The sequence below is a fragment of the Brachyhypopomus gauderio genome, chromosome 17 (assembly GCF_052324685.1).
Source record: "Brachyhypopomus gauderio isolate BG-103 chromosome 17, BGAUD_0.2, whole genome shotgun sequence".
NCBI classification, from domain to species: Eukaryota; Metazoa; Chordata; class Actinopteri; order Gymnotiformes; family Hypopomidae; genus Brachyhypopomus; species Brachyhypopomus gauderio.
The window spans coordinates 7,771,235-7,781,258 of record NC_135227.1 but is presented as its reverse complement, the minus strand read 5'-3'; the positions used below and the strand labels follow the sequence as shown (position 1 = coordinate 7,781,258).

General features: G+C 41.4%; 2 protein-coding genes and 1 non-coding gene across 4 annotated transcripts; 2 read left to right on the top strand and 1 right to left on the bottom strand.

Annotated features, from left to right (window-relative positions):
* The first annotated feature begins 2,596 nt into the window (after positions 1–2,596).
* Positions 2,597–5,631, top strand: LOC143481294 (uncharacterized). Its single transcript, XM_076979281.1, has 7 exons — positions 2,597–2,762; positions 2,863–3,196; positions 3,291–3,618; positions 3,739–4,394; positions 4,488–4,695; positions 4,900–5,309; positions 5,508–5,631. Exons 2-4 carry the CDS (start codon positions 3,150–3,152, stop codon positions 3,937–3,939), a joined length of 576 nt encoding a protein of 191 aa, XP_076835396.1. The 5' UTR covers positions 2,597–2,762; positions 2,863–3,149; the 3' UTR covers positions 3,940–4,394; positions 4,488–4,695; positions 4,900–5,309; positions 5,508–5,631.
* A 1,252-nt stretch (positions 5,632–6,883) lies between these two features.
* trnal-cag (transfer RNA leucine (anticodon CAG)) lies at positions 6,884–6,966 on the bottom strand. Its single transcript has one exon. It is a non-coding gene; the product is annotated as a tRNA-Leu (tRNA).
* Positions 6,917–8,413, top strand: dusp23b (dual specificity phosphatase 23b). 2 transcript variants are annotated; one of them, XM_076978870.1, is made up of 3 exons: positions 6,917–7,318; positions 7,833–8,123; positions 8,213–8,413. In XM_076978870.1, the coding sequence occupies exons 2-3, from the start codon at positions 7,854–7,856 to the stop codon at positions 8,399–8,401; spliced, it is 459 nt and encodes a 152-aa protein (XP_076834985.1). In that variant the 5' UTR covers positions 6,917–7,318; positions 7,833–7,853; the 3' UTR covers positions 8,402–8,413. The 2 variants fall into 2 exon arrangements, with proteins under 2 accessions (XP_076834985.1, XP_076834986.1); XM_076978871.1 differs by having other exon boundaries at positions 6,940–7,056.
* Positions 8,414–10,024: the final 1,611 nt, after the last annotated feature.

The window sequence follows — 10,024 nt, the reverse complement described above, 5'->3', positions numbered from 1 at the left end:
GAGCTATTGTAGATAAAATACACTGATGAAGAATAGATTAAGTAAACTGGCATTAGGATACTCAAATTACTTTTATATACCGTTGTCATACCAGCTTAGCTGTTTTTTGTGAACAAATATTTTGAAAAATACTTTATAAATAGATATTTAATTCATTGATAGATTCCAGTCTGTTGTATAATTCCTTCCATATCATTTATAATAAAGTTTCTTTCAAAGTGTCTTCCAAAGTAATCCTAACATCCATATAAACCCTCCACTGGAATTCCTCAAGGCTCAGTTATAGGCCCTCTTCTCTTTCTATACTCATTTCGTTGGTGACATTATTTCTTCTCACGATTTCTCCTATCATTCTCATTCCTACATTATGAAACCCATGGTGTATTTTCTGGGTGTATTTCAGCATGCTTGGCGGATATTGCTTCATGAATGATGCTATGCAGGTGCTTGTGCAGTCTCATCTTGTCATCCATCCATCCATTATCTTTACCGCTTAATCCCACTAGTCGGGGTCACGGGGGGCTGGAGCCAATCCCAACAAGGTGAGTGACAGGTTACGTGGTGAATGAGGTGAGTGATTGGAGCGGTGAAGCTAGTTTCAAATTTAGTCAAACTAGCTGCCAAGCAGCCATAAAGGTAGCCAGAACCAACGAACACTAACGTTAGCCAGATTCATCCTTCATGATATAAACGTTACGATAACACAAAAATGACCTTCAGACATTATCATATATCTATCATCTGAATAGAATTAGAGAGAACGACTGAATGATTGAGATTACAACATACAGTTGCTGCCAGGGAATATAAGACATGTTTCTAAAGTCTAACTAGACATGCAGCCTCAATGATTTTCTGTCATGAATTTCCATAATAAAAGATTTAGAATGGCTCTAATTGTTGGCAAGAAGAAGGAGTGATGTCATCAGGACTGAAAAATGTCATGCTAGTATTAAAAGATAGGAGACTACTTAATATTAATGAGTAGACTGTAAATGCTATTTAGCTAACTCCAAAGGATTCACAAGAAAAACAAAAGTATGACAACTGACTAAAATGAGTTCCGCAAAACATGGTTTACCTTTACTGTCTACCTTTACAAACCTCACTAGTTTGACAAAAAGGTCAGCAACAAGCACTTCCTGTTGTGCCTACTCTTTCCATCTGATATACTGTTTATAAATTGGTTTCAGAAGGCTACTGGTAAAAGTGTTACACATCTTGTACATTTGTTGCATGTTTGTAATTTTGTTTCCTAAAATGTACATTTTTCTTGCTGTTCTTGGCCACCGTAACATGAAGAATCACTCTAGCTATACAGCTAAATTATGAATATGGATATCCTAACTTTAGGACCGGATATTTGTTGTTTTATCTTATTTGTCTTAGCTAACTAATGTAATGTTACCATAGAGTCCTCTCCAGAATAATATCACATAATGCATTTCATATTCTTCAGATTTTCACTACATTTTCTTTCAAAGTGTACTCATAGTACTTTGGTTACCCTAAAAAGACCAAATAGCTATTATAGATAGAATACACCCATGAAGAACACATTAATTATAGGATATCAAATCAAACTCCTCTTATTTAGCCTTGACACACAGGCTTAGCTGGTTTTTGTGAATACATATGTTGAAAATAAATAGAATTTCAACTCTTTAGTACATGCCAGTTGTATAATTACGTCCAAATCTCAGTCAATGAAAATGTATACAAAAAATATTTCCGAGATGTAAAAGCAAAAAAGTGTTGTCAGAAGTGGGATTCGAACCCACGCCTCCAGAGGAGACTGCGACCGCCTGATAGTCCGTCAACATGTAAAATGTTATTACGGGATGTTTAGAGGCAAGCATATCACAGCGGGAGAAATGTTAAGAAATGTTTAGAGGCACACCAATCACATCGGAGGAATGTTAAGGAAAACGCTGGAACGTTAAGGAATGGTAAGAGGTGCGCCAATCACAGCAAAGGGGGGGGTGCGAAAATCCGCGTACTTAAGATCTGACAGCCTAGCAAGCGAAAACAAACTTTTTTATAGTTGCTCTTGCTCAGTCAAGCGTCCGCAAGACACAAACAGCGAAATGGTAAGTACTTTACGATTTTATTCGTTTTACACAAACGGAAAATTGTTTTATCTTATTTATTTATCTAATTTACCCTCGCCAGAACGCATCGTTAACTTTATTGCTAACGTTATAGTTTATCGTAGCTGTTCGTGTCTTTCTCGTGCTGTATTTATTGTAATAACACATTTATAAGTAGCTAACTATAATATAAGGCATTGCCCCTACTTTTCATATGTATTTTTTTTAATGCTGCACCCTTTCAAACCATTTACAGTTAAATGTATGATGTATGTATGTATTTAAAGGAGTCATCTACACAAACAAAAAGCAAGTCTGCCAAGCCTCATAGGGCAATGGCAGATTCCGAATGGATTTCCAGGCTGAAAATGTTTGCTAGCACCGGGGTCTTCCTGAAAGTATATAAACCTATGAAATGGACAACCCTTGCAATTCTGAATAAATTACAAGGCATTTAGGCATTTTGGAGCCACACAGACAGAAACAATAAAACATGTAAAGAATTGATTTCACACACTAAAACATGTGCAAATAATGAATGTTTTGTCAGTAATGATAAATGCTGTATTTATTTTCTACATTTTATTTAACAGCCTGCTACTGTGCCTGTACAAGAGCCAGTAACAAACTCCTCCAGCCACCAGTGCTCTTGCCTCACAGCCCTCAGTTGCAGTAAGTAATCTCATATTAAGTTATATACCTTATTCACCATCTGTACTTGTTTATCCGTAAAACAGGTTAATGGCTTGTTTTTGCCTGTTTGTGTTTGAAGGCGGCTTCAGCCAGGATGCTTGAAGCTCCACAGCAAATCAAGCTTCCCCGTTTGTGGGCAGAAGGTTTGCCACCAGAAGACCACAAATGGATCCTAAGCACGCTGTTCAAGGTGGGAGCCAAGGGAAAGCCAGAACTGCGAGATAATCTGCAGCTTTGGTATTCCCCTCCACAGCCAGGCCACCTGTACCACCAGGCCCTGGCACCAGACCGCTTTTTTGCACATCCACTACTGGTGTGGATACCATATAGGTTATGGAAAGTTAAGGTGGTCTGTCCCAACCCTGCATGTGGAAAGCCCATCGCTCTGAATTCAGAGTTATTCTCACGCAAAAGTGAGTACATTTTCTTTAATCGTGCAGTTGAGATCACATTGTCATGTAGTCTCATGAAAGATTTGTAATTACATATTTTATGTTTGTGTCCAAGGTATGCATGTGATATTCGAGTTATCCGAATGCTACGTGAACGAGGCCTGGGCAACAACCCCACACGGGTGTTGAATCAACTGAGGGAGAACCACACAGAGGAGTGGCTAAGCAGGGTCATCCGCTATTCCACAGAATGTTCTGACTTCATGAATCGCCCAGGTCTACACCCCATGGTCTTTCAGGACCCTCCAGAGCTTGCTGTGGTTCAGAGCTGCAAATGGCTCTTGGCCGTTTACAGCCAGGATATTCTCACGAGGTTGGACGAAATCAATGCCAGGATAACCTCGACATATGGAGCCATCTTGAAGTTGGACTCCACAAAAAAGGTTAGGAAAATTTACGTTAAAATATCCTATTGATCTTACGTCCTGTCCACCAGGCATTTTCCATTTCAAGTTTGGGCACATGCACTTATAGACCTCCCCTGTACCTTTTTTGTATTTCAGATCACCAAGAAGCTGGCTGGGACAGGGAAAGGAACAGTGCTCTGGCTCACATCTGTGGGCAATGAGCTGGGTCAGGTGCTCATCAGCGTGCTAACAGCACAGGAGGGAGCTGGTCTGGACATGATGGCAGATGGCCTAATCAGGAGGTATCAGCAGGCTGGTGTGGAGCCTCCTATTGTGCTATACATTGATTGTGGGTGATGCGCAGAGATAGGAGAGGTCAAGATGAAGACCAGATTCAGTGGATGGCATGCCCTGATTATAAGACTGGATATTTGGCATTTCATGCGGAGGATTGCCGTGGGGTGTACAACTGATGCTCGCCAGTTGTATCCAATCTTTATGGGTTGGCTCTCCACATGCATATTTGAGTGGGAAGCAGCTGATGTTGCTCTCCTACGCAGAGCAAAAAGAGCTCATGGGGAGCAGTGGCAATGACTCCCTTGGTGTGCCTCTTCTGGACCGGGAAAGGATGGAGCACATTTGGCATGTTCAGAAAAAGCATGTGAGGTGCATCCAGGACCCACCAGGTGTAGTGCTCTACACAGAGACAGGAAGCATCACAAAGGGTGGGATGCTTCTCAAGACCTACCGATGTGCTAGAGGCTCAACTTCTCTGGAGTCCTTTCATTTACATCTGAACCGCTTCATCCCAGGTCTGTAGCAGTTATACATACTGTATGTGTTACAAATTGTATATGCATAGATTTTAATAATGGTTTCCTAATTACTGTTTTAACTGTATCTAGGTTTCAGTGCCAACAGCCTGAACTTTCAAATATACCTCCTGGAAGGACTTCACAGATGGAACCAGGACCGAGCTGCAGCAGCCCTCTTGACAGGTCCATCACCTCCACAGCTACTCAGGCAGCCTGGTTCACTGTGCAAACCAGAGCTGTGAGAAGGTGTTTGGCAAGAAGGTTGTCCCTCAGTTCTGTCCACCTGCACGCTACACTCGTAAGTACATATGATATACTGTTTATAAACAGTATATCATTATGCCACTACTGTGGCAATATATCTTGAGATTTTGTAATCTTCAAAATTTGACAATACTCGGTTTTACACTTAAATTTTTGCTTTTATGTTTACTATGTTTATTTTACTTTACTTTTGTGTTTATTTATTAACTTCATCGTATTCTTTGTTTCTGGTTTTAAGGTGAGCTCATAGGAGTGCAGTATTTGTTCCAGCAGATCGGTCAGGCACTGCAGGATATGAACCCTGACTCAGAGGAGACATCTAAATTAATTGAAGATTTAGACATGGAGGAGGAGAGGGAGGAAGACGAGGGGTTCTGTGACATCACGGAGGATCCTACAGTGCTGAACACTGTCTTTCAGACCTCTGTTCCCTTGCCCCTGACGTCCAGGACACAGCTTCGGCCCAGCGCCTCTGCCCAAGCTCCCATCGCCTCTGCTCCAGCTCCCATCGCCTCTGCTCCAGCTCCCACTGCCTCTGCTCCAGCTCCCACTGCCTCTGCCCCAGCCCCCAGTTCCTCCTTTCAGCCCTAAGGTTCCTCTTCTGAAGCTGAAGAGATGGCAGATGCTATGGATGAAGATGATGATATGGTAAATGCTATACCTATTCTGTTTATATCCATTAATTACTTTAAGGCCAATGTAAACATACATATTTAACATTCACATGCAAACTGAACATTTTTGTGTTTAAACACATTTATTAAATCTTCAGTAGAAAACAGTGGTGCACTGAACAAAACATTTGCAATAATGATTTTTTGTTAACTCTTCTCTTTATTTCTGTAGGCTGTTGATGACCAAAATGTGTCAGGATTCCAGCATGTGGACAGGTTGGCGGAGTACCTGGTGGATCTCCGGAAACAGACATCCCTGTATCTCACCAACCAGCAGGCCAAAAGAATCATTTCACTGTGGGGGAGTTTGCATGAGAGTGACAAAATGTGAGTAGTGTATGCTGCTCGACATCAGAAAAGACTCTTGAGTGGCCATTTTAAAACACCCAAGAAGCCCACACATAGTCCTGGTGTGGAGAGCACCACCAGATGTGTGCTGGGTGCAAGCAGTGCACCTGCCCAGTGGCCTGACTGTTGTCGGTTGGTGGAGACTGTCATCATCAGGCTGTGCAATATTTACCCCTGCCCCAAAAGAAAAGGCAGGGGAGGTTTTTCTAGATGGTCCCTGATCCTTCATGATTACCGCAAGATTAGGCAGCGTGTGCTGGGGAACAGCATGGTGATGCAGAAGACAGAAATCCAACTGGTCGAGATAAACCAGAACACTCTTGTTCAGTGGCACAATGCAAGACAGCGAAAGCAGGAACTCTGTGCTAGTGCAGGGCACTACGTTGCCTCCGAATCTTGCTGAAGCAAGTGAGCCACTTCAGGCCAGAACTCTTCAGAGCCATCCACAGGAAGCAAGGGATCCACATGAATACAGACTTCCAGAAAGCACAGCAGGCCAGGCGAAACAAAGATTTCAACCAATTAGACCCCAGCAAACACTTGGTACAGCCCAAGCAGTGACTGGAGCCACCTGCTTGATGCCAAACTTAATTTTGCTACCAGCTTCATCAACTGTCCAGGCCACGCCAATTACCCAGGCATTGCCAGTGATTCCAGCAGCAAGCATCCAGGGCACGATGCCTCTGCAAGCACCAGTGGTCTCTGGCACGATGCCTCTGCAAGCTGCAATGCTCCAGGGCACGATGCAAGCACCAGTGGTCCCTGGCACGGTGCCTCTGCGACGCCCCCCCCCCCCCCCCAATCCCCGTGGCGCCGGGCCTGCTTGGATTTCACACTCAACTAATGTTTTTTTTTATATCACATAATGCATTTCATATTCTTCAGATTTTCACTACATTTTATTTCAAAGTGTACTCATAGTACTTTGGTTACCCTAAAAAGACCAAAGATAAAATACACCCATGAAGAACACATTATTAATTATAGGCTATCAAATTACTACAAACTGTCATTAGGATCAAACTCCTCTTATTTAGCTTTCACATACAGGCTTAACTGGTTTTTATGAATACATATGTTGAAAATAAATAGAATTTCAGCTCTTTAGTACATTCCAGCCAGTTGTATAATTACGTCCAAATCTCAGTCAATGAAAATGTATACAAAAAATATTTCCGAGATGTAAAAGCAAAAAAGTGTTGTCAGAAGTGGGATTCGAACCCACGCCTCCAGAGGAGACTGCGACCTGAACGCAGCGCCTTAGACCGCTCGGCCATCCTGACATACTGCTTCACTTTAATATAGCTTGTGTTGGAGTCCGTAAGGTGGAGATTCTTGACTAAATTTAGCAGGCTGTGAGATGTTAAAGCTTCGTAAGCTTGCTTCTCTAATTCTCTTGTATGGCTAACTTGCTAGCTAGTTTGCAATGTGGCTGATTCATGTTGCCAGCTTCCTACCTAGCTTGCAAATATTTTTAGTTACATGCTAACTGGCTAGGCTACCAAGCATATTGTTGTTTGCTACACGTATGTGGCGGCTCAGTCGCATAAAGGTTTACTCTTAAATGCAAAATTTAAGTAAACATGTAAATATATATACACAGACCGATATACTTGTCTACAAGAACTAGATTGGGTAAGTTACTTCTACAATCTATAATATAGCTTCAAGCTAGCTAACTTAAATGGACTGCAGTGAATAGTTAAGGCAAAACTACAAATAGCTAGCCAGTTAGCTAGTTGGGAAGCAGGCATGCAGTAATTACCCTACAGTTTAACTTAAACATTTTCATGTACAGCAAACAACTAGCAGATTTTAGCAGATAGGGACATAATTTGTCTGGTTATGTCTATTCAAGTACATTCTGGGATTATGCTTTATCTAGTCAGATGGTTAGCTAGCTAGTAAGGTAGGTAGCTAATAGTCACTTTAGCCAATTCCAAATCCATAACTAAATTAACGTGAGTGAGAACAATAGAAAGGCACTGGCAATGGTTAACTTATGTGATGAGCACGTGGTAACATAGTAAATGGAGCAACATTTAGTGCACCAGTTATATAAGTAGTAAAAAGTATACCTATACATATAAATGTAAAGTTCATTTCTAACCAGAGTGAATGTTCAGTTAATATTCATATTGGTTTACAGCTCAGTGAAGATATAACAACAATGGCATCAGGTCTTCCTCCCAACTTCTCTTGGGTTGAACCTCAGAAATTAGCTGCCTTGGCAATGCCACGAATGCCAGCCCATTATCAATACCTTCTGAGTAATGGTATTAAACACTTGGTCTGTTTGTCTGAGCGAAAGCCTCCTTACCATGACACTTGTCCAGAGCTGACCCTGCATCACATCAGAATACATGATTTCTGCGCTCCAACCTTTGATCAAATCAATCGCTTCTTGGCCATTGTTGAGGAGGCCAATTTAAAAGGACAGGTAAATCCCCTGGCAAGACACACCATAAAACACTGTATCATAGTCAAGTGCATATTACCTAGTTTTAAAACTGATCTCGTTTGCATTAGGGTGTTGCAGTGCATTGTTTACTCGGCTTTGGAAGAACTGGGACTATGCTGGCCTGCTACTTGGTGAAGACCAGAAAAATCAGTGGGATTGAAGCCATTAATGAAATTAGGAGGATACGACGCGGTTCTATTGAAACCCAAGAACAGGAGCAAATCGTGGTGCAGTTTTACCAGCAAAATAAATACTAAAGTTCAACTACACATAGGAAGAATTGTTTTTCTGTATTTGTTTACTGAAAAATGTAAGACATCAAATTGACACAGACTCAAAGCAGTATAAGTAAAATGACAATTGTGGCATAGCCTTATTATAGCTTCATATTTTTATAAATGTCTTTCACTTGTATAATACTAAATATTTTACAGGTAAATTGTAAACAGGCTACCTCAAAGTTCATTTCCATATTTCCACTTGCTGCGACCATAATCATGATAACCATGAAACAATGCTTATTGTTCAGAAGCATATATCAAAGGTAGCAGACAGCAGGTTGGTCGTTGACAAATGTCAACGCTCAGGTTTTACTTCTAGTGCTAATAGCATCAGGAAGTATACTGATACAGGATGGGGGGAAATGGGATGGGTCTGCACATTTGCAATTTGGAGTTGGTGATTGTATTGGACTGGACTAGGGGAAAAAAATGTCCAGGGCGGAATTTAGTTCCCCGTCTAGCCCTGCATGCCATAGCATGTAAACTAATGTGTCTCCTCTAAAAAAGCGATAATCTCCACAGTGAATGCAAATATATTAAGTAACATTGTATAAAAAAAGTTTATTATAACCTTTTAGAATTATGGTGCATTGATTAATCATCCATCGAACAATGAACACCATGAAAGTAGCAATGATGTTTATTTTTGATTACAGCTTGACAACAACACTTGCCAGATTAAAATTTGATTATATATAATGCTGAATAATATCTGGAAAGGAATCAACACTAACTTTGTGTTAAGGGATACCTCATATTTACACTCATATTTACACTCACCGTTTATTAGGTACACCTTGCTAATACCGGGTTGGACCCCCTTTTGCCTTCAGAACTGCCTTAATCCTTCGTGGCATAGATTCAACAAGGTACTGAAACATTCCTCAGAGAGTCTGGTCCATATTGACATGATAGCATCACACAGTTGCTGCAGATTTGTTGGCTGCACATCCATGATGCGAATCTCCCGTTCCACCACATCCCAAAGGTGCTCTATTGGGTTGAGATCTGGTGACTGTGGAGGCCATTCGAGTACAGTGAACTCATTGTCGTTTTCAAGAAACCAATCTGAGATGATTTGCACTTTATGACATGGCACGTTATCCTGCTGGAAGTATCCATCAGAAGATGAGTTCAGTACACTGTGGTCATGAATGGATGGACATGGTCAGTAACAATACTCAGGTAGGCTGTGACGTTGGCACAATGCTCAATTGGTACTAATGGGCCCAAAGTGTGCCAGGAAAATACCCCCCAAATCCTAGAGATGGTTGCGCATGACAATCCCAGTAGATCAGCAGTTTCTGAAATACTCAGAGCAGCCCGTCTGGCACCAACAAACATGCCACGTTCAAAGTCACTTAAATCACCTTTCTTCCCCGTTCTAATGCTTGGTTTGAACTGCAACAGATCATCTTGGCCATGTCTACATGCCTAAATCCATCGGGTTGCTGCTATGTGATTGGCTGATTTGACATTTGCATGAGCAGTTCGACAGGTGTACCTAATAAAGTGGCTGGTGAGTGTATAAACCCTATCTATAACTATAGGAAATTATGCCATGCTGGGTCTTGTAAGTTTCTGCACATCCTTACATTT

Excerpts from the sequence above, each read along its gene's own strand:
- LOC143481294 (XM_076979281.1), top strand. The coding sequence starts at position 3,150 with ATGTGGAAAGCCCATCGCTCTGAATTCAGAGTTATTCTCACGCAAAA. Across the intron at positions 3,197-3,290 it reads AGAGTTATTCTCACGCAAAA|GTATGCATGTGATATTCGAG; the intron begins GTGAGTACATTT and ends TTTGTGTCCAAG. Across the intron at positions 3,619-3,738 it reads AGTTGGACTCCACAAAAAAG|ATCACCAAGAAGCTGGCTGG; the intron begins GTTAGGAAAATT and ends TTTGTATTTCAG.
- dusp23b (XM_076978870.1), top strand. The coding sequence starts at position 7,854 with ATGGCATCAGGTCTTCCTCCCAACTTCTCTTGGGTTGAACCTCAGAAA. Across the intron at positions 8,124-8,212 it reads AGGCCAATTTAAAAGGACAG|GGTGTTGCAGTGCATTGTTT; the intron begins GTAAATCCCCTG and ends CGTTTGCATTAG.